Genomic DNA, 25,031 nt, shown 5'->3' with positions numbered 1-25,031 from the left:
ATCAAATCAAATTTCTAAAACATGTAAAACTAGGTGATATCTACACCATAAAATGAGCTCCAGTAAAACACAAAACTAGTAAGGCCAGGCATTGATTCATTTAATAACATGATTATTATTTGAAATGCAGTTTGCATTGATGTTGCGTTAGTGTTGGCAACACATTAAAAGAGAGATATTGTGCATATATAATAAATAATACAGTCATGGGTAAAAACAACGGCACATTATTAGCCATGAATATTTATTTTCATTAGTTTTTTAAAAAAATTGTATTATTTTTATATATTATTATTTTACTTGTTACTGATTTATTTTCTGGTAGTTCTTATATTTTTAAATTAGAGTTTAGGTAGTTGAACAAATACAAAATTTTGACTTAATGAAAAAACCATGTTTATTAATTGTGATTTCAATATCAATCAAGACATTCATGATTTTTTCCATATTTCCCCCAGCCCTTACGTGTTGCCATTTCTCTCCCTCATAATCGACGTAAAAAAAAGAAATTCACTGCCTAATCTTTATACTCAAAATCGCTGCACTGCCACCATCTACAGGGATCTTTTCCTCATTACAGTTGTTTACAAGATTGATATTCACAGACGAGCTGAACCACATCCTCCTCCACACCTATACATTGAAAATTTACGTTGATAGCAGTGAACGCTTAGATTCCAGTTGTCGACTATAGACGTCCATGGCAGTGAATGGGTTAAATGAGAAACTCAAGTGTGTGGATATTAATAAAATACTCGGTCCCACTGTTTCATAAAAGCAGAACGGCTCGCTTACAGAGACATTTTCAGAAATAGTTTGACACCAAAATATTTACTTGGTTGTTTCATTTCAGCTTTGATGGGTGGAATGAGTCGAGAAACCAGACTATTTGTGTGCAAACATTGAAAGAGGCAATTTTCCATAATATGTCCAAAAGGGAATCACAATGGCGCCTACTGTACTGTTTTCTATAGCAGATACACAATAGTATGGTGTGCCTACCTTGTTATGTAGCGCCACTTGGCCACAGTACTGCTAAGTGGCATGCAGACCTATCATCACTGACTCATAATCAGCCTACTCAGTAAGAGTCTGGTGGTACTGTAATTGAATTTATGGGGTGGATATACTGTGAGTGTAGTGGTTTCGCAAGGTCTGTGGGTGAAGGCAGTCTACTGTGACAAGCAATGAGAGTGAGACAAAGAAGGAGGTAAAGTGCTTCTATAATGAAATTTCACCACATCCGATGTACATTTTTTTTTCCCTTCGTAGCACCTTGAGCATCACCAATTACTTTGGACCAGTTAGTTGAGATGAAGTTTGGCCGGACACTTTGTCCTGTGACTGGGCAGCATTAGCGTGCATGGCAAGACCATGATTGAAAAGGCGGGATGTAAGTTAAAGGCACATGCTTGACAGCCTTTCCCTGTCAATTACCCTTCACAGTCACATTAGCCACAACAGATCCCCTGGCACACTACCCCCCCCCCCCCCCCCCCACTTTCCTTGCTGATTCCAAGTAAATGCATTTTGTGAAAGCAATATAATATTGACCGCAAAGCAAATAATTGGCGCTCGATCTCTTCTTTCAAACTAACTGGGTGCCATTCAGAGCTTTGCATGAAGGAAGGATAAAATACATCCTAACAAAAGACACTAGCTCATTGAACTCAGAGGGGAAAAAAACATTTCGGTGACACATTTTTAAAAGGAGAAGAGTGGCTGGGAAGTACTGAGTTGCAAAACTCGAAAGCACAGCTGAGAAACTAACTTTCCTGGTGACTTTATTCATTGTGGTTTTGATTTATGATTTGTTTCACACATGGAAAAACATGGAAAAATAGGGCAAGGATGGGTTGGCATATACTGCTCGAAATATTCATGTTTTCCTATCATACTATGATTAATCCATATATATATATTTTTTTAAATTCAGTTAGATTAAATACCAACGAAACATGTGTTCCAATTTGGCTATGATCTCACAGAGCTGCCTGCATGTGAATTCAAAAGCCCATGGTAAATATTCCATCTTCTTCTTCTTCTTCTTTTCCTTTCGGCTTGTCCCTTTAGGGGTCGCCACAGCGCATCATCCTTTTCCATGTAAGCCATCTCCCGCATCCTTCGCTCGAACACCAACTGCCCTCATGTCTTCCCTCACGACATCCATCAACCTTCTCTTTGGTCTTCCTCTAGCTCTCTTGCCTGGCAGCTCCATCCTCATCATCCTTCTACCAATATACTCATTATTTCTCCTCTGGACATGTCCAAACCATCGAAGTCTGCTCTCTCTAACTTTGTCTCCAAAACATCGAACCTTGGCTGTCCCTCTGATGAGCTCATTTCTAATTTTATCCAACCTGGTCACTCCGAGAGCGAACCTCAACAGCTTCATTTCCGCCACCTCCAGCTCTGCTTCCTGTTGTCTCTTCAGTGCCACTGTCTCTAATCCGTACATCATGGCTGGCCTCACCACTGTTTTATAAACTTTGCCCTTCATCCTAGCAGAGACTCTTCTGTCACATAACACACCTGACACCTTCCTCCACCCGTTTCACCCTGCTTGGACCCGTTTCTTCACTTCCTGACCCCACTCTCGATTGCTCTGGACGGTTCTGGACGGACCCCACTCTCCATTGCTCTGGACGGTTCAAGTATTTGAAGTCCTCCACCCTTGCTCTCTCTTCTTCCTGTAGCCTCATTCTTCTCCCACCACCCCTCTCATTCATGCACATATATTCTGTCTTACTTCGGCTAATCTCCATTCCTCAGGCATCTTCTCACGCACGAGAATTCTATTGAACAAGCTGGTCAAAAACTCCACAGCCACCTCTCCTAGATGCTTCCATACCTCCACAGGAATGCCATCAGGACCAACTGCCTTTCCATTTTTCATCCTCTTTAATGCCTTTCTAACTGCCCCCTTACTAATCATTGCCACTTCCTGGTCCACCACACTTGCCTCGTCTACTCTCGCCTGACTCATTTTCCTCAGCAGCAGCACAAATGGAAGGAGAATAACGGCTGGGAGGTCAAAGTTTCGATGGCACATATCTGGAATTTAGATCTGAATACTTGTGTCTTCGTGATAATATCTATTGAATTTCACTATCAGTGGATTCGAGTGGAGGCCAGTGTTTCATATCCTTTGTTAGGCCAAAAGTGTTTGTGGAATGCACTTACACTAACATGAATAAAACGAACTGCAAACAATTTATCTCCCTTAAACCATAACATCAGACTCAGACACCCATGAAAGACTATATAAGATGCAGATGAACATTTACTGTTTATCATTAGACTTTACACCGATCCGATCACTTTATCGGCTGATAATTAGCATTTTATGCTGATCGGCTTTCATGTCATAAGTCGCTGATCTGATCAATGACGTCATCGATCGGCTCCGCACAAGACATTTAACTCCGCGTCTTGGTCACATATGATTCCAAAAGCTAGTTTATTTTTAGCCTTGTCATGTGTCTTGTTGCGCAGTACTGTAACTATCTGACGGCCAATACATTTTTTTCAATCTTAAATCTCTCTGTGAAAAAACAGTTTGGGACTATTTTGCGCTGTCTCAGACAAACAACATGTAAGTAATTTGCAGTCTGTGCACAACTGAAGTACGTCATGGGGAACGTCATCTAAATGCTTCAACACAACAAATTTGATCGTGCACCTGAATAATGTACATGAGGAGCATGCCGCGTTCAAGCAATGCAGCGTGGGGATGGGGGAATAAATAAATAAATAAAACTCAAACTGACTCAAACTCTGGACAGCACCCGTCGATATAGTCGGGACAGTGAGAAAGTTAGAGTAAGCATGTCATTAACAGTATTTATTAAAGTAATTTAATTGAAATAAAGTAATTTAATTACAGTAAGTTAGCGCCCATTATTTCTGTCAGTTGTAATGTTTATTTAACCTAAACTTATGTTAGTGGCCAATTCTTGAATGCCCCCTATAAAGTGTATTTATCATTAATACTGTGTGGTATTTAGACATTGTCAAGTCAAGTTTATTTGTATAGCCATTCATCACAAAAGAGTCTTAAAGGGCTTCACAGGCGGCACAGTTTGAAATGATTGAGAACATCCCCTAATCTAAACGCTCCAAATACTGGTTACAAATCTTCAAAATACATCAACAGATGCCCATAAAGATGTCTGATACAACTCTTGTGCCTATTTATGTACTCAAAAGCTGCATTTACCAATTTCCTTTAAGTGTTTCATGGTTAGCGATGGGAATCGAAAACAGTTTATTTTCGAGACCCACTTCCAAGTAATTCGATTCCTAGGAATAGTTTGTTTACTTGCCTGACAATTCCGCTTATCGATTTGTCTTTTCTCACAAACGTCAAGAAGTGTATTTTGGCTCCGAACCTTTACAACATCAGAATCAGAATCAGAATCATCTTTATTTTCCAAGTATGTCCAAAACACACAAGGAATTTGTCTCCGGTAGTTGGAGCCGCTCTAGTACAACAGACAGTCAATTTACAGAACACTTTGGAGACATAAAGACATTGACAAAAAACAATTGTGCAAAAAGAATCAGAGTCCTCTCGCACTTAGAGCAGTTCGAATAACTAATATTGCAATAGTCCGGTGCAATGACCATTCTGCAAAGGGGGCTGAGACTTCAAGGAGTGTATGCTGTTTAAAGTGACGAGTAGTGCGATCATCTGGGACAATGGTGGTTGTGCAAATGTTACAGATACTCCTCAATCAGTGTGCAAATGGAGCAGATGCTACTCTGGCATGAGTGGCCAGTATATGCAAATAGTGCAGCATGGCGAGACATCTACAGTGAGTGCACGAGTAATACATAATTGGCCCCACAGAAATGTGACAACGAACTCAAGTCAAAAAATTGCCAGCTTATTGTAATGGAATTATAGGTTAGGTGTTTAAGAAGTTGATCGCAAGAGGGAAGAAGCTGTTGGAATGTCTACTAGTTCTAGTTTGCATTGATCGGTAGCGCCTACCTGAGGGAAGGAGCTGGAAGAGCTGCTGACCGGGGTGTGGAGGGTCAGAGAGGATTTTGGATGCCCTTGTCTTAGTTCTGGCAGCGTGCAAGTCCTCAATGGTGGGTAGTGGGGTACCGACAATCCTTTCAGCAGTTTTGATTGTCCGTTGGAGTCGGAGTTTGTCCTTTTTTGTAGCAGCACCAAACCAGACTGTGATGGAAGAACACAGGACTGATTCGATGACCGCTGTGTAGAACTGTCTCAGCAGCTCCGGTGGCAGGCCGTGCTTTCTCAGAAGCCGCAGGAAGTACATCCTCTGCTGGTCCTTTCTGAGGATGGAGTTGATGTTGCTCGCCCACTTCAGGTCCTGAGAGATTGTAATTCCCAGGAACTTGAAGGTCTCGACGGTTGACACAAGGCAGCTGGACAACGTGAGGGGCAGCTGTGGCGAAGGATGCCTCCTGAAGTCCACGATCATCTCTACAGTCTTGAGCGTGTTCAGCTCCAGGTTGTGTCGGCCGCACCACAGCTCCAGCCGCTCCGCTTCCTGTCGATATGCAGACTCGTCACCGTCCTTGATGAGGCCGATGACAGGTGGTGTCATCTGCAAACTTCAGGAGTTTGACAGTCGGGTTCGCTGAGGTGCAGTCGTTCGTATATAGAGAGAAGAGCAGCGGAGAGAGGACACAACCTTGGGGCGCCCCAGTGCTGATGCTGCGTGTGGATGAGGTGGCCTCCCCCAGCCTGACCTGCTGTGTCCTGCCCATAAGAAAGCTGTAAATCCACTGGCAGATGGCAGATTTGACGCTGAGCTGGAGTCCACGAACAGGATCCTCGCGTAGGTCCCTGCACTGTCGAGGTGTTCTAGGATGAAGTGCAGTCCCATGTTGACTGCATCATCTGCAGACCTGTTCGCTTGGTAGGCAAACTGCAGGGGGTCCAGCAGGGGACCTGTGACACTCTTGAGGTGGTCCAGCACGAGACGTTCAAAGGACTTCATGACCACAGATGTCAAAGCGACAGGCCTGTAGTCATTCAGACCCGAGATTGCAGGTTTCTTGGGGACTGGAATGATGGTGGAGCGTTTGAAACAGGATGGAACTTCGCACATTTCCAAAGATCTGTTGAAGATCTGAGTGAAGACTGGAGCGAGCAGGTCCGCGCAGACTTTGAGGCAGGATGGGACACATGGTCCGGGCCTGCCGCTTTGTTAATCTTCTGTTGTTTGAAGATGCATCTCACATCCTGTTCATGGATGGTTAACGTAGAAGTCAGAGGTGTGGTTGTGGTCACGGGTGCGGCCGGCTGGGTGTGTGGTGTGAAACTGCCCTTTTCAAATCTGCAGTAGAAGGTATTCAAGTCATTGGCTAGTGCGCTATTGTTCTCAGCTTGGGGGGATTGTCGCTTGTAATTAGTCAGCGTTTGGAATGCATGCCAGACTGATTTAGAGTCGTTTGCGCTAAACTGTTTTTCCAACTTTGCTGCATAGTTCCTCTTTGCAATGTTAATTTCTTTAGTAGGCTGGTTTCTAGCTCGATTATACAGGGCCCTGTCCCCGCTCTGATATGCGTTCTCCTTAGCTTGGCGAAGCTGCTTAAGTTTAGCAGTGAACAACGGCTTGTTGTTGTTGAATGTGCAAAATTATTTTGTTGGTACACAAACCTCTTCACAGAAACTGATATAGGATGAGACAGTGTCCGTATATTCATCCATGCTGCCAGCTGAATTTTCAAAGACACTCCTGTCTGTGCAGTCTGAACAGCTTTGAAGTTCCATCTTGGCTTCATTGGTCCACTTTTTGACTGTTTTCACTGTAGGCTTCGCACATTTAAGTTCTTGCCTGTACGTCGGTATGAAGTGAATTAAGCAGTGATCAGACGAGCCCAGGGCTGCACGAGGTATAGCACGGTATGCGTTTTTTACCGTAGCGCAGCAGTGGTCTAAAGTATTATTTTCCCTGGTAGGACAGTCGATGTGCTGCTTGTATTTAGGGAGTTCGTGGTTGAGTTTAGCTTTGTTAAAGTCCCCGAGAATAATGATATATAACCGCCTATAATTTATATCGTTATTTTAATGTGTGGCGGCACATGACGCGACCATACTATATACCCGCCTATAATTTATATCGTTATTTTAATGTGTGGCGGCACGGTGGATGACTGGTTAGAGCGTCTGCCAAGAGCATCTGCCTCACAGTTATGAGGACCGGGGTTCAATCCCCGGCCCTGCCTGTGTGGAGTTTGCATGTTCTCCCCGTGCCTGTGTGGGTTTTCTCTAGGCACTCCGGTTTCCTCCCACATCCCAAAAACATGCATGGGAGGTTAATTGAAGTCTCTAAATTGCCCCGAGGTGTGAATGTGAGTGTGAATGGTTGTTTGTTTATGTGTGCCTTGCGATTGGCTGGCAACCAGATCAGGGTGTACCCCGCCTCCTGCCCGATGATACCTGGGATAGGCTCCAGCACTCCCTTGTGCGAATAAGCGGCTCAGAAAATGGATGGATGGATGGATTTTAATGTGTGGGGTATTGTATTAGCTCTGTTGCTACACTAATGTAGTGTCCGAGACCGTAATATAACAACGGTTGCCTTTCTATTACATCATCCTTGTGCCTCACTCTCTGGGCATGACCCACATCAACCAACAGCGACACTAAAAGTTGCATTGAGCGTAAATAGATTAGTCATGCCTGGAGAGAGAGTGGGGCGCAGGGATGCCATGCTAAAGAAGAGACTTTTTACACTGGTGGTCACTTATGAGTTGAGTTTGAGGAAGTCTATGCATTGTGCACGTGTAAAAGATGGTAGCTTGCACTGTGCAAAAATACGTAAGTTAAACCTCACTCCTCGAGAACCTTAAGAGTAGTGCCAGCCAGTAGAGTGACATGACAGGCTCTTAAACTGCTGGTTAGCCCGCTGGACTTTCAACCCAGGGTACGGTGGTAACATGGGTTGAAGCCAGGGGCAGGACCTCGCCGAATGACCACCATCATACATGTGCTCCAACACAGAATGAGTTTATGTGTGACAGAAGTGACTTTAGATGCACAACACTAACATTGTATGAAACATGAATGAAGGTTAATCACCAGCAAATACTCATTTACGGCAATGGCAGAGGAGTGTCATGAACGGAACAGAGGATAGGACCCAAAAATGCATGACTCCAAAACAAATGGACAGTTTCAAAAAGAGAGGTTTAATATACAGGCAGAGGTTGGTACACAGGCAGACAATCCAAAAAAAAAAGGCAAAAAGGCAAGGTCGATAATTGTAACAGGGTCTTGTCTTACTGTGAGTCTGTGACGTGGAAACAAGGAATGCTGGAACGCGACGACAAGGTACAACAAACTGGCAACTAGAAAGAATGAGACACGAGGTTAAATGCAAGGGGTAATTAGGGTGAACGAGGGACAGGTGGTGAAGATGCTCTCAGGAGCAGGTGTGTATGAGACAGGGGGAAGACAACAACCGGAACACATCCATGATAACGGCCGGCCCTAGATGGCCCCGGAGCCCCTGGATGCGCAACGTGGAAGTCCCGAATGAGTGAGTAATCCACGATAAACGCAGACGGCACCCACAAACGTTCCTCAGGCCCGTAGCCCTACCAGTCCACCAGATATTGTAACCCCCTCCCCCACCGACGAGATGACAACAGCCGCCTCACAGTGAAGACAGGGCCCCCATCCACGAACCGGGGGGGGGCCTGGAAGGCTGGACCAGAGGGGACTCCCGGGCAGGCTTGAGCAGGCTGACGTGAAAAGCAGGGTGGACCCGCATCGACCTTGGGAGCCTAAGCGTCACGGTGACAGGGTTGATGATCTTTGTGATGGGGAAGGGCCCAACGAACCTGGGAACGAGCTTCCTGGACTCCACCCGGAGTGGAATATGTTTGGTAGAGAGCCAAACTCGCTGACCCACTTTGTAGCTCGGGGCCGGTGTCCTCCGACGGTCAGCAGCGGTTTTGTAGGACCGTCCCTGGCGCAGCAGCATCTCGCGGGCTCGCTTGCAGGTCTTCCTGCACCGTCTCACCAAGGTCAATACCGCTGGAACTGTGGAGTCTGGGGCTATGGCAGGAAATAGAGATGGTTGGTAACCATGCACAACGTGAAAAGGCGATAGACCAGTGGATGCAGAGGGGAGGGAATTGTGAGAGAATTCGACCCAAACCAGTTTCTGAGACCAGGATCATGGCTTCTGTGAAGCGGGCCCAGTCTCCAGGTCCTGGTTCAGCCTCTCGGTTTTGGCCGTTGGTTTCTGGGTGAAACCCAGATGACAGACTGACGGTAGCACCTATGAGCTTGCAAAACTCCTTCCAAAATTGCTAAACGAATTGGGGACCCCTATCGGATACCACATTCTTGGAGAAACCATGGAACTTGAATACCTGGTGTATCATTAAATCGGCATTGTCTTTAGCTGAGGGGAGTTTCGGGAGTGCAATGAAGTGTGCCATTTTAGAGAACATGTCCACGACTGTGAGAATTGTGGTATTTCCTTTCGAGGCCGGTAATCCTGTTACAAAGTCTATGGAAATGTCTGAACAAGGACGTTGTGGTATTGGCACGGGTCGCAACTCCCCAGAAGGACGTTTACGAGAGGACTTGTTAGCAGCACATACCTGGCAAGCATTGACATAATTGGTAACATCCCTTCTAACATTGGGACACCAAAAGCGCTGTTCGACCACAGATTGAGTCTTGGCAATGCCTGGGTGACAGACAGTCCGGTTAGTGTGAGCCCAGTGGATGACTCTTCCCCTTAAGGTCGAAACCACATAAAGCCTGTTTTCAGGGAAATTTTCAGGGCTAAGAGTGTTCTTCAGAGCCTCCTTTTCCACAGTCTCAATGTCCCAAACAAAAGCAGAAACGAAACATGACTTGGGCAAAATGGTTTTAGGGTTGGACAACGAATTCTCTGCGCAGAAAATGCGCGATAAAGCATCTGGCTTACTATTTTTAGAACCAGGTCGGTAGGATAAAGTGAAATTGAATCTAGTGAAAAACAGAGCCCATCTAGCCTGCCTCGCATTTAATCACTTAGCAGACTTAAGATATTCCAGGTTCTTGTGATCTGTCCATACTAAAAATGGAGTATGTGCCCCCTCTAGCCAGTGCCTCCACTCCACCAAAGCCACCTTGACTGCCAGCAGTTTCACGGTCACCAATGTCATAATTTCTCTTGGCTGGGGTCAGTTTTTTGGAGAGAGAAGCACAAGGATTTAAATTACCATCCATGAGACATTTCTGGGAAAGCACTGCTCCTATACCGGCATCAGATGCATCAACTTCTACTACAAACTGCTGTTTGACATCTGGCAAAGTGAGGATGGGAGCGGAGGTAAAGCTCGATTTAAGTTTCTGAAAGCGAAGTTTAATATACGGGCAGAGGTCAGTACACAGGCAGTACAATCCAAAAAAGACAACAGCATCCAAAAACGTGAGGCAAAAAGGCGAGGTCGATAATCGGAACAGGGTCTAGTCTTACTGTGAGTCTGACGTGGAAACAAGGAATGGTGGAACGCAACGACAAGGGACAAGGAACTGGCGACTCGAAAGAATGAGACGAGGTTAAATGCAAGGGCTAATTAGGGTGAACGAGGCACAGGTGGTGAAGATGCTCTCAGGAGCAGGTGTGTATGAGACAGGGGGAAGACAACAACCGGAACACACACCCATGACAAGAGGTGTGGATGTAAACAACATTGTACATTACACTACATTACATTGTACACAAAAAGTGAACATTCCTTTGTGCAACCAGATATGTTGAATGGTATTTGGATTATTATTATTTCTTATTTTTCATATTATTATTTTATTATTAATATATTTTTATGATTATCGTATTTGATTGGCATTTCAACCGGATGTTTGCTAGGAAGAAAATGGACATGAATTTCATGTACCATAATTTCTCGTGTATCATGCGCATTTCCCCTTCCAAAAAATGTCGAAAGTCAATGGTGTGCATTATACATAGGTGAAAACGTTCCCATTTTATAAATGCCACCGCTGCCTAGTGGTTATGAAAAAGGTGTAGCCTACACTTTCATTCCAACATGACAGGGGTACGTATGACTGCATATATTTACAGTTGTGCTCATAAGTTTACATACCCTGGCAGAATTTGTGAAATATTTTAAAATACGACTGATGACTGAACAACAATCATTAATTTATTCATGGTTATGTTTTGTTTGATGGTAATGTTTTTCTGAAATGGTTGACAGTTTAATTTGAATCCCATTAAAATACAATTAAATGGTTTTCACCTGGCCCATCATGCTTTAAAGAATTGTACCCATCTTACAAATTCTGCCTGGGTAATCAAACATATGAGCACAACTTTTTGTTTACTCATTTACTAAATAAAAGTAGGGTTGTGAATTTCAAACTAAAAGCAAGTCAATTAAAAAAGTATTACATGTTCAAATAAAGTGCTTAACTTCAGAATACGTATTTGAAAAAAACCTAACAAAATACAGATAATACTTCATTTTGATCATATGGGTAGAAGCAAAATCATGCATTGTAAAAATGCATTATATATAGGGTGCACTTTAGGGTGCATTATATATAGGGTGCATTTTTAGGTCAACTTTGGGGTGCGTATTATACATGGATGCACATTGTACACTAGAAATTGTGGTAATTTTAAGGAAATTATATCATACAGTAAATCATTTGTATTATTTCACTCCCTCGCCCATTGAGAATTAATAAGTAATTGGATCGATAAGCAGTATCGATAATAGAATCGGAATCTGAAAATTCTCATCAATTCCAATCCCGACTCCTGGTATTAAAAATCACGCTGCATGAAAGTTTATTTGTACATTTTCCTACAGTAACAGCACCACAGGGCCAATCATGAGAACTATTGCTATGTTGATGATTAGAGTAGCTGATGGGAAAAGGGTGCTCTAAAAATATTTGATTTGGTGTACAGTTAACACTCAAAAACTGTGATGCAGACTGTTTTCTTTTCTTCAATTTTGAACCCACCCATCCATCCATCCATCCATCCATTTTGTGTACCGCTTATCCTCACTAGGGTCTGGAGCCTATCTCGTGCTGGAGCCTATCTCAGCTATCATCGGGCAGGAGGTGGGGTACACCCTGAACTGGTTGCCAGCCAATCGCAGGGCACATATAAACAAACAACCATTCACACTCACATTCTCACCTATGGGCAATTTAGAGTCTTCAATCAACCTACCATGCATGTTTTGGGGATATGGGAGGAAATCAGTTAAAAAAAAAATTGACCAATTTTCACATGCCTTTAAAGCAACCACAGAAGACTGTGGCAGAAGACTTTATAGTACATGCAAGTCATGAATTATGCAAACAATTAATAAAAGAGCAGGTTAGCTCAACACTGATCTTGACTAAGCAAAGGCTAAGAATAGACCTAGACCTAAATCTTCAGAGACCAATTGCTTCATTAACTGATCTAATAAAAAGACTGAGATGAGCCTATCTTTCAATCGCAAAATCATCAACTGCCAGTATAATTGGTAGCATGAGCGCATTTCTCTTAACCACCCAAATCAATATGCTCATCTGCATTGATCATAGTTTTTCACAAGCTGTTGCTCCATAAATTAATGTAGTGTTTATCAAAGTTCCCTGGTAATGAGTAGTGAAAGGGGGCAGAGTTGCACATTTTCATAATGAAACACACACATACACACATGCACACGCACACACACACAAACACACACGCTATTATAAAACTGAGATTGGGGATGTGAAGAGATGGCCCAATATGTACACACCTCCACGCATTGTCTATCTTTCCCATGCACTTGTGAATCTAAGTACGGTACACAGCAACTGTGTGAGTTCTACGTTGGTTGTCTGGGAGACCGGGAGCAGAACATTGATTTTAAAGGTGCAGTGATTAAAAGAAGTTAGTCTTTGATGACTATTAATGAAAGGAAGGCAGGGGTGCACTAATGATGTGGTCGATTTGAATAGCCTAACACACACACACAAAAAAAAAAAAAAAAAAAATGACGTGATGCATAAAGAATGCCTTTTTAGAACACACTAACTCATTGACAAAATATATATATAGTATAAGCCCTGTTAGTGTTAACATTTGTGTGCATCCGTTTGTGCCGTTGCACAAGAAGGCGAAAAGAGTGAAGTATACAATAAATGCATGATCACGGGATGGACTGCAGTCCGCCTTCAAAGTAGCACTATACATTCATTTAGTTAGGCAGTATAGATCAATTACGGTGTATTTCAATCAAGATTCAGTCATGGGCAGATGGTACCATCAGTGGAACATTTATACGACGAAATGGAATAATGACTGTCATTATTTTGTGAGTTGGTAATTAATCAAGAGTGTCACTGAGCTGCATTGCGACAAGCCATATTTAGGGATTTTAAGTTAATTCACCATGAAAAGGTCTTGCTGTTCTTTGTTCCTCTTTCAAAATGAGAACAAAACGACGAATTAAACAAGAAGGCTAAATGAACCAATGGACTGTCATAAAATAGAGGTAATATTTTCATAGGGAAGGGAGAAAGGGAGAGAGAAAAGGAACAGCCATCGATCCATTTTCTTAACCGCTTATCCTCACTAGGGTCACAGGTTGCTGGAGGCTAGCCCAGCTATCTTTGGGCGGGAGGCGGGGTACGCCCCGAACCGGTCGCCAGCAAATCGCAGAGCACATAGAAACAAACAACCATTTGCACTCACAGTCACACCTACGGGCAATTTAGAGTTTTCAATCAACCTACCACGCATATTTTTGGGATGTGGGAGGAAACCGGAGTGCCCGGAGAAAACCCACGCAGGCACTGGGAGAACATGCAAACTCCACAAAGGCGGGGTCGGGGATTGAACCCCGGTCCTCAGAACTGTGAGGCAGACGCTCTAACCAGTCGTCCACCGTGCCACCTACTTGACAAACAAGAGAAGATAATTCGTTCAGTGGTCCTAAATGTTTATTCTAACTCAAACCTGCACGGTGTGTGCTTGTCTGTCCTTCATTTGTTGGTTTTCAGTTGAGCGTCTTAAAAAATAAAATAAAATAAATAAATAAAGCACAGGCAAGGGCGACAGGCTTGGTTAGTGCCTGGCTAACACAGTCTCGCTTGGTTAAACCTTATTTCACCCTATTGGTCAAAAAGGCAATAAAGCCATTTTCGGCTCTTATTTTACATGGCTGGTAGCAAAGAAAGTAGATTAACCAGCCGTGTCCACAGCCAGTGTGCTATTACGAAGATGTAGGCTGAAATAAATGGATGTTTGTTAGTCTTTCCAATAGTCTCGGCACAGCTTCTTGTGGCACTGTTAACATTATGCAACCTCAAAAGCTATTCTCTTGGAAAAGAGAATTACGGCTTCTGTTGGAGGTCGGATTATGATCACATAAACAAAGCCCAAAAAAAACACAGTGGACATGGCAGGACTCTCTCTCTCTCTCTCTCTCTCTCACACACACACACACACACACACAAATGCATGCACGCACACATTTTCTGGCAAAAGCAAAAAAATATTACTTTGAGCAGTACATTAAATATACGTGTGCAAATGATATGTGTGGAAAAGCAAATTGGAGCACTTGGCAGAGAGAGTCTTGGCCAGTGGCATAAGGACAGAAGACAAAGAGACAAGCAAAACATTGTTAATGCGAGCTATCTTTCGTTGTCTTTCCAAATTATCAAACCAAAGATGTATCACTAGGATTTGATTTAAACTGAAACTAAAGGCTTCCATGATTAATCTCTGTTGCCCGGGCATGTTACTACTAAAAGGCGAGTCATTATTGATATGTCCACATCTCTCATGTTGTATCGTTATAGAAAATATAACTTTAAAATTTAAAAATGAGAAATTCTAATGAAATTCAAACATAGCAGGTCATCCAACACAATTTTCTACTTTGGAAGCTTAAAAAAAAAAAAAAAAAAAAAAGCCTTTTGAGAAACTCACTTTTTTTTCACTGCACAGTACCAGCTTGGCCCGGCTGAGCTCTACACTTGGTTATAACACAATTGGGATAACACCTCAAAATGGACCGGTGACCAGTCCAGGGGGACCAAAGTAGATTGGGATAGGCTCCAGCTCACATGTGACTCTGAACAAGATAATCACTACAAGATTAAATGGATGAACTTTCTTTGTGCCTCACTATTCTAAATCCCAAACTTTACTGAGCCAAGGCACCTATTGAAAAAATTGCACACCACACCACCAATCAAAAATGTCACAAAAACTAGTAATTCTGAAATAATGGCGATCTTGTCTCAGTTCACTCACAAAATTTACTCAGTGTGAAATTTGGGCTTGTTTAGATGAAGAAAGAGCAGGTAGTCACGACTTACTCTGTTGTATGAATAGCAACATGTGGATACGCAGGTTTATTGTACCTTCTGCCATCTGGAAGAGAGTAATTGTTCTTCCTGTCACTATATGTCACGGGGATAGATTGATGAATAACAGGAGCTATTAATGATGCTTCTCCACACGTTTCTATCAAAAAATTAGTGGTGAGAACAAAACCTGAACTATAACCCTGCTAGGGAAAGTCGAAAAAATGTAGGCAAATGTAAACACACAGAAATATTTGTCTTCATGTACAAAAGCAAACAGACAAATATCATGTGTGCGCTGTCGTTGAACATCTGTGTTTGTTTATGGTGTAAACAAAGGGCAGTGGTCAGAACGTCAGACAGAGTTGCATTTGTCAGCAGATGTAGTGGGCCGCATCATTAGTCACTCTGACAACCACTTCCGGCCTTTGCTTTCTGATGAAACCAAGCTCAAAAGCTAACCCCCACCCACCACACCCCACCGCGATACACAAACACACACACTCTCCTCTACCCCCCCCCCCCCCCCCCCCCAAAAAAAAAAAAACAAGTGCAAAAAGAAACAAGTTAGGTTTAGTGTGTCAGGTCTCACTCCACTGGGAAGAGATGTATGGAATGACAGGGATGTGTGGATTCGGGACAACAGCACAGACGACCGGGAAAATTCATCTCTCCAACAAGTCCAGTCCTCTTCTCTTTGGCAGAATGGCACATGACATGGTATCGAGTGTGACAATGCAACTAAGTCAAAGGAGTCAGGGTGTTTTTTTTTTTCAGGGGGCGGGGGCCCACATCTTTGGCATTTCAAAGGGTGCTACAAATGTCAGCCTCTTTCTGATTCCCACATTCAACCCTTTACGAGCACACACACATCACATACACATGCAAGCACACACGAATGCATCCACGGTCAAACATTTACGTGTGTTTGCTCCCATCACTGACATTAAACGACCGGTAAATGTCTCATGGCGTAACACACACTGGCATATCTTGTTAAAGTCAACCAAAGTGTTTGTGACTCCCAGCTAGAATGGTAAGGAGATCCGTCGAATCTTACGAGATCCGATGCAAAATGTCAACATTTCTGCCATGGTTTTGGCTATTGTGTTGTCTCACAGGTTAATACAAAGCGTTTCTGTAATTTAGTCATGTTATTACGTACATGAGCGGAACAAAATATCATCAAGAACTCTCAGTATGGTACCAAACACTTGGTCACCACTGCAAACTAAAAGAACAATAAACACATTGTTAGAACACTAAACTGGCAGTGTCAAAACTAAGCATCTTTGTAAACTCTTATTTTTTTATACACACAGTAGCTGTTGCATTGCATCTCATTAGACTGTGCAGTCTTCCTAAATTAAGTGGCTGTTGAGTGTCCCGTATATCAAAGCATCAAGAAGCACTTGATGCAAAACCTGCAACTAGTGTGATACAAAATTCCGGTTGAAGGAGCATGAAGACCCTCACAGCACAAAGTGTGTGCTTGAGTTCACTCTCTAAAAGTGCCTTCTGGCAACCACAGGGCAGGTTAGAAAGGGAACCAACGGTTTAATTTTTGTTTCCAAGCCACTGTTTTTGTCTCGCTACGATGCTTTTCAACTCAGCCCATTCTGTCCAAGAGCCATCTCCCAAGTCTCTCTTATCTACTGCGTATAAAGGACACGCTACAACCATTAGTGAGAGAGAAGAGTGTATCTTGATGGCTGCTATGCCCCAGAAGAGCACCATTAGTTATAAAAACAGCTTTAAACTGACTACTGTTTCAATGTTGTCTTGACACTGTGCATCAATCGTAAAAAGTATGTCTCGGCAAATGTGACACAAACTGCAGACGCCGTTGTGGGTTTTGGGGCCACAGAGGCATACACATGCACTTGTAACCAGATAAAAGGTGTTTGCTCTGCTCTTACCCAAGTGTTGTCATAGTAACGATGGTGTACCAGAAGGAGGCTGGGATGCTGGTGAATTTACTGGAGCTTGAACCCTTCTCTGCGTAGAACATGACGGTAGCAAATATAATGATGGCCATAGTGAGGGAAAAGAGCAGAAATCCCAGCTCTGAGGCACAGCTCTTTAGCGTGTAGCCCAGGATGCGAAGGCCCTGCGAGTGACGGGAGAACTTAAAGATACGGAACACTCGGAAAACTCGGAGGGTCACAAAGGCGCCGCTCACGTCCTCGTTATCAGTCATCACTAGGCCGATGTAGTAGGGCAAGATGGCCACCACGTCAATGATGCTCATGACGGACCTCATGAAGCGGTAGCGACTCGGTGCGGCAAACAAGCGCATCAGGTATTCCACGGTGAAGATCATGACGCACGCCGTGTCCATGCAGAAGAAGGCCACAGTGTAGCGCTCGCCGCACGGTACTTCCTTCATATTGAGCGCAGAGCCGCAGGGCACTGTCTCGACCACATTGGTGATGACAGAGACTGCGATGAAGAAGCCAGTGACATAGTAGAAGACCAGGGCCATGGTGGAAGTGTGAGGGTTCTCGAAAGCCCGCCACATGGTCTCCCTGCAGGTCATGTTGGGCAGCTTAGCATCCTTGTTGTCCTCTTGGTCATCCATCAGACGCTCTGCATTCTCCCGCTTCCTGTCCTTGTACTCTTCGTAGCAGCAGTCACCGATGATCTCCGGGACAATGCCGAAGAACGCCAGCTCTTCATCGTAAGAGCAGATGCACTCATAGCGAGGGTAATGGAGTTTGCCTGTGCGATAGAAGTTGAGCACACTGCGAAACACGTCGGGATCCCGGTCGAAGAAGTACTCTTTGGTCTCTTCATTGTAGAAGAACTCCTTCTCGGAGCTCCCTAGGAGGGTGTCCGGATAGCGGTCCAAAGTGTTCCTCCAGGTTTGGAAGCGCCGCCCACTAACGTTTAGAATGATCAACTCATCCTGACGCTTGTTCTTTTCAGTTGGGGCCAATGGCATGGGCAGATTAGCCACAGGCATCCAGCCAATGGCCGCAGCCCGGGCAAAGGGAAGCCATGCCGCCACTCCCGCCGCCATACTGTCTCCGACCTGGGGTGTAGGGGGGAACAAATCTTGCACCTTCACAACCAGCTTGACTTCAGCTCATACACCGACTAGAAGGAGAGAATAAGGACAGCAGTGCAGGAGAGAGAGAGGCGCGGGTTGAGGTCAGCAGAATGGGGACATTTTAAAATATGTAAGTCTGGCTTCATAACTTTCCAATTGGAAAAACACCAACAGTCTCGTTGAGTGAATGACATAAAACGGAATCTCATTTACAGTCAAACAAAAAAATGAGCCATATCTGAAATGTAATTTGGGAGCAGAAATTTAAATGTGGTCAACTGCAATTCCAGTTAATCGCTTTAAACACTCTTTTGTCACAACAACTACAGTGGATATAAAAATGTTGCACACCCCCATTCAACTCACAGGTCTGAGGACCCAGGTTCAATCCCCGGCCCCGCCTGTGTGGAGTTTGCATGTTCTCCCCGTGCCTGCGTGGGTTTTCTCTGGGCACTCCGGTTTCCTCCCACATCCCAAAAACATGCATTAATTGGAGACTCTAAATTGCCCGTAGGCATGACTGTGAGTGCGAATGTTTGTCTGTTTCAATGTGCCCTGTGATTGGCTGGCAACCAGTTCAGGGTGTACCCCGCCTCCTGCCCGATGACAGCTGGGATAGGCTCCAGCACGCCCGCGACCCGAGTGAGGAGAAGCGGCTCAGAAAATGGATGGATGGATGACTAAACCCAAATGAAGTTAAGAAGTTTTCCTGCCAGTTTTGTAGTCACATCTTTTCACATCACATCGCGTCGGTTTCCACAGTATCCAAGGGATCGCATTGTTTAACTTTAAAGAGAATGGTACAAAACCATTTCCAAGAAAATAAATGTACTTTGGAACACAATAAAGACAGCCGTCACCAAGTGGAGACCAAAAATCCCTCCAAAATTGACTCAAATGCAGACGAAAACTGGTCCAGGAGGCTGCCAAGAGGCCAACAGCAACATTGAAGGCGCTGCAGGAATTTCTGGCAAGTACTGCCTGTTTAGTACACGTGCTAACAAACGCCCCGTTTTCTGCGTACTGTATGTCTGGCCTACGGAGTACGGTGGCAAGACGTAAGCCTGATCTTACAAAGAAAAAAAAGCTAAAAAAAATTATTTCAAATGCATGTGGGAAAATATTCTTATGGTACAATTAAACCAAGGATGAACAATTCCAAAAGTTAGCACCTGCTCATCACCACAAGAACAGTATGAAACATGGTGGCAGCATCATGCTTTGGAGCTGTTTTTATGCAGCTTGGGACTGGGGCCTTAGTCAAGATGGACGAAAATACGAACAGTTCCAAATAGAGGTCAGTGTGAGTGGGGGGAAAACAAACAAACAAACAAACAAAAAACCTTCATGCTTCTGCTATGCATTAAAAAATATATCAGGATAACCCTACTGAAATAGTTGAACTATAGTTGAGGTTAACCAACAGCACTTTAAATGGTGGCAGTCGTGCGTTGACTCCCCTTTAATGAGTTTGAATGTGACTGGTTAAAACCCGAACACAGCCAAATCCCCAGTTACAAGCGGGTGTGCACACTTGTGCAACCACATTATCTCTGGTTATTTTTACTTCCTTTTGAAAATATCTTTTCCCGGCTAAGTTGCACAGGTTATAGGCTACATTAATAATGGAAAAGTTGACTATTTATCTTGGCCTCATTTTTTTTTTTTTATTGTCTCAAAAACCAGACATTTGAACAGAGGTGTGTTGACTTTTTATATCCACTGTATATTGAGTTGCAATTAAGAAGCAGCCTTGCAGGACACAGCTTGCTGCATCTTGCCAATACTCACTATTAAGCTGAGTGCAACCGGGCAAGATGTTCACCCAAACCTGTTGAGTTTCCCCAGTAAATGCGCATTGAAACTAATCCAGATGAAGTAAAAATTGACAGTTAATGTTGAATTATCAATATAAGTCACAGTGGCAACAAGTTATTGCATCGTTGCTGGCCAGTTCCCTACAAAAACCTTAACAAATATACTGTATTCAGAAAAGAGGCAGGTTGAGCACTTTGCACAAAACACCTAGGCGTTAACTCACCTATTGGAAATTCTCCATCCAAAAAAGAAAGGCAATCTTCTTCCAGAGCACTTTAGTTCCGTTTAAATCGTGTTACGTTCTTTTTTTTTTTTTCTCCTTATGAAAAAAGGCGTGTCTGTTAAATGCACAGTAGCAATGAAGTTACCTAGTGAAACCGGTCAATGTGTCACCGTGAGAGGAGAGCGGAGTAAAGCGTCGACGAGTGGACGTACCACAAATTGGTGAGCTCACTTGCCATCCTGCTCAGCGGAGGGATGGGGAGAGCACGCCGCCGGAGAGACACACGCTACTCGGCTTCTCGACGTGAGCAGAGGCGGGAGATCGAGGCGAGGAGGAGGAGGAGCGCTCTCTCTCTCTCTCTCTCTCTGTCTCTCTCTCTCTGCTCTCTCTCGCTCGCTCTTCATCTCTCGAGCTCTTAAAACATCGCAGCGATGTGAAACCTCACTCTGATTCATAGAAGAAACATAATCCATTCATGAAGTGTAAAAGCGCTGGCTTCCAATAATTCTAGATTACACGAGGGTCCTCGATAACTTGAAATGATTATTTCATGCGCTGCATTCGTTTGACTTTCTGGTTTAATGTCGCTGCCATTTTTCTCGTTATTTGAAGTCCATGATTACAGTAATGAATGCTGAGAAAAGCAGTAGCCAGCGAGGGAAATTAAGTCATGCTGATAATTACAGACAGTGCTGGATGTAAATGTGTACACCCTCCTTTGAAAACTAATCTTTTACAAAAATAAACCAATTTCAGAATGAGTTTTTGTAAGACACACCTGTTTGAATCTTTTTTATTTTTATTTTGTTTTTTTATTTTCATTGGTGTCTACTAAATTTTAAACACTATTGGCACATTGACATGACATTTTCAATCAATGGCCTGCTGGTTTCTGTATTTTTCCAGTGCTCAGTGTTTGCATTGGTGGGCGGAGCCCGCAGCACCACACCTGCTATCCGTTGTCGTCAGTTGGGTACTTAGGATCTGAGGAAGCTGCAGGAAGGTGTCAGCTCAATGCTCACTACCCATTGCTTGCCAGCCCTACGTTTATGTTCCTTGTCTGAGTATTTCCAGTCGGTAGTCGTTTTTGTGCCAGTGTACTTGCTGTTTTGCTGCAAATCCGGGGTCCGGCCTTCCTGTGGTCCTCGCCCAAAGTCAGTCGGGATAAACCCAAGCACACCTGCGACTCTTGTGAGGATAAACAGTACAGAGAATGGATGGATGGATGGATGGATATCAGACATGACACTATTATCATCTGCTGTCAATCATTTTCATCAGCTCAGCTTGCTCACTGACCTTCGTTCCCTCCATCTGGTCTATGATGAGATGTGACTGAATTGCACTGACGCTTATGTTGACCAATCAGTGTTGCAACCAGCATTGGACTGTTTCTTTTTCATTAAGTTACACATTATGATTGACTAGTGACCAGTTCAGGGCGTAACCAACCTGCTTCTTGTCCAATGTCAGCTGGACGTGTGTCTAACTCACCTGTGACCCCGGAGCAGAGTAAACCACGGATGGATGGTGTTCCAGATATTATATTGAAGACATCACACAATCAAGATCCTATTATAGTATGAAGAAATATGTCATTTGCTCAAGATCACTGTAAAATGAAAGTTAATATTTCAGATAACTAGAGTCCAAATCTATTTATCTTGAAGTCCATTTAAATCCATGTGGAACCTAAAAATGATGTGAAATGTTGGTTACACATGCAAAGCTTTAGTCATTTATTAGCCTGTGGGTCTCTAGGCAAGATAATGCTTACATTTTAAATCAACTTTGTAAATGATTGAGCGCCCAAGCAAGGATAATTTTTTTCCCCTAAACTTACGTATTTTCAAACCTGCTTGGATGTCAGTGCTATCTTGCATTTCTAGTAGCTGTAAAATATGACACTCATTTTCAACAATCGGATATAACATAATAGTCTCCGCAATGGCATGATTGACACAATCGTAAGAGTGGTGCAATAAAAACAGACGTGCATGATTTGTGCCTTTTCTTGTCTCCCATTAGAGTCTGCTTATCATCTCAACATTTATAGTGACTTATGAAGGCTAAAAAAAAAAAAAAAAAACTAAAGTGGAAAACCATGATCCCAACATAGATTTGATGATCATGAATTCATTTAACTCATGACATATTTTTTTGAGGTGTGCAGAAAAGTTAGACGAAAGCTCTTTTCTGTTCACGCAAGATCCGTGAAAGCACAATTGGAAGCATAGAGGAAGGAGTGGAGAGGCCTGACCTCAACCCCATGAATTGTGAGGTAGGTCCTCTCTTCCCACATCTGTGACCTCTGACCTAAAAAAATTTCTTGTCAAAAGGCAATATAAATTTCCACAGACACACTCCAAAATCTTACAAAGTCTGCAAAGCACGGGCAACTTCAAAAGTTCTTCTATTTTTAGTCAGCTTGGTGTCAAACGTGTTCCAATAAAAAAGTTATTTAATGTAGCCGTCAAGCACCACAAGGTCATTGGTGCTAAAGCTCATAAGTAAAAAAAAAAAAATGTTTTATGTGAGAATGTGGTGATTTGTATTCACATTCTGTGTCAGTCTCTCTCTCTCCACATTATTCATTGCTTTGCTTTGCATGAAAAAAAAAGGGACATAATTGAGTCAACTGGGATATTATCACTCCGCAGTATATTCCATAATGAATAGGGCAGGTGTTCCCAGCTCTGCATATACTGTACAGTATATACAATATATAGTATCTGAGCATGGTCATGGGTGTACCATACATGGCATCCATAAAGGGTGAAATGACCTTATGGAAAAATGTTCTTAAGTTTTGGCTGTGATGAGAATGACAGGGTCACACACTTAAATCCATAAAAAGACACACAAAAAAAACCATCACTGCATTAAAACTGGACTTTTAAACTGATGAGTTTGTGACAAATTTCAGCAATTCAAATGTCACTGAATAACAAGGTGGGTTGAATTTCACGGTCAGCAGGACGCTGTAATTGCCATGACAGTGACATTAAAATTGTAAATTGTTTCTGCATTGCTGTCTGACAAAATATCGAGGCTAAAAAGTCTTCTGATACACCACACTGTCCCCTTTTTTATTTTTTTTTATTTATCTATTTTTTGGGGTGGGGGTGATTACATAATCCCCAAAGCAAAATTCCCAAATTCTCACTCTGCAGTATATATTATTATCTATCGATCTGCCTCTCTGCCTGCTTTTTTTTTTTTTGGACTTTCTAAAACACAATGGAAAAATGATCTGCAAGCAGAGTGAACTTATTAAATATTTGTGACCGAAATCTGAAATTAAACTTTGTACATAAATCATCAGTGAATTGTTTTACAATCTCATATGCATACACTGCTTCAGCATACCCTTAGCAGGTACATCCGTCTCAAGCTTTCTGGCATTCTTTTCAATTGAATGTGCAATTTTATTCCTTATTACCGATGCTGTAACGCTTGAATCTACAAAGCTAAAGCCGCCCCCCCCCCCCACCTCCCCCCTTGATTATGTTTGTGTAGATTTGCAATGAATAAATTCCCTCCATTCCAACAACTGTAAGTTCAAAGGGACATCTGGGGGCTGTTTTTAGTATTTGGAGTTAATTTTAAATCCGACATACCAACAGACTTTCGTTCTATGTTTTGCCATTTATACAGTTTGTCTTTTGCAAATACTGCTGCATGGATCCACTACTGACCAAGCATCACTATTGGCAATCAAGAAATGACTTTTTTTCATTTCTGACATTATAACCTTTGTGTTTATTCTTTATTTATTTGAATCAGCTTCATATGGGCCAGTTACCTGTTACGTTGCCCACAACTTGTCTTGGTTTGCTTCATCTACATGTAGGTACTGAAATGGTCCTCCAAGGGTTTAGTCTGTAACTGTGGTTAATCATCCGTTTGTCTCGTATTGATCTGGCAGGCCCTCAGTCGAGTGTTCGGGGAGCCATTGGCACAAGGAGGTTATAGATGTTTCTTTGGCCCCCGTACAGCCCGCAAAAGATAGCTTCACCCCTCAAGGTTTAAGTGACAAGTGAAATTAGAGATTTTTATTTCTTTTTTAAAAAAATGTTTTTTTTCAAAATATATATTTTTTTGCTTCCAAATGGCACAATTTGGTTATGGCGGTATAAAAAAACAAAACAAAAAACAAAACAAATCATACTTGGGGAAAAATACTATGTAAATATATCAGATGACCTTTGCGCTTTCAACCTTGTGTCACCCAGACAGGAAGGGCACAAATAACAATGAATGTGCTCGTAAGATTTGCAGTAAGAAACTGAGTTGGTCCACACAACGAAACAGAAATCTGCTTTTAAGTGACCTAATTTGCTTTATTGGTAAAGTTCTTCCTAGCCGACGACAGAGAAATAAATAACACCATCACTTTTCACAAACATCCACGTCTGTGCGCATAAGTACGCTTTCTTTGTTGTGGGAACAAACCTTTCGTTTCGGTGAATAAAATGAAAAATAAAAGTGAATAAAATCATCACTCATATCATTTCCCAGGGACTCTGACTCATCACTGATGCCTAAGTAAGATTAATAAAGCGTTCAGTTCCCATTCCAGGGCTCTTCTGTAACCAGTGATGGACAATATGCAA

General features: G+C 42.9%; 1 protein-coding gene across 2 annotated transcripts in view; it reads right to left on the bottom strand.

Moving 5' to 3' along the window:
- kcnd3 (potassium voltage-gated channel, Shal-related subfamily, member 3) overlaps positions 1-20,705 on the bottom strand; it is a 93,229-nt gene extending 72,524 nt beyond the window's left edge. Inside the window, exons 1-2 of one of the 2 annotated variants that reach the window (XM_061670135.1) lie at positions 20,628-20,705; positions 17,242-18,421 (exon numbers count right to left, since the gene is read on the bottom strand). In XM_061670135.1, the coding sequence (XP_061526119.1) occupies positions 17,242-18,344 (1,103 nt within the window). In that variant the 5' untranslated portion in view covers positions 18,345-18,421; positions 20,628-20,705. Of the gene's footprint in view, positions 1-17,241; positions 18,422-20,415 lie in introns of both variants that reach the window. The other variant, XM_061670125.1, reaches the window with a different exon arrangement.
- Positions 20,706-25,031: the final 4,326 nt, after the last annotated feature.

This window comes from Phycodurus eques, chromosome 1 (assembly GCF_024500275.1).
Source record: "Phycodurus eques isolate BA_2022a chromosome 1, UOR_Pequ_1.1, whole genome shotgun sequence".
Taxonomy (NCBI): domain Eukaryota; kingdom Metazoa; phylum Chordata; class Actinopteri; order Syngnathiformes; family Syngnathidae; genus Phycodurus; species Phycodurus eques.
This window is presented reverse-complemented; position numbering and strand designations above follow the sequence as displayed.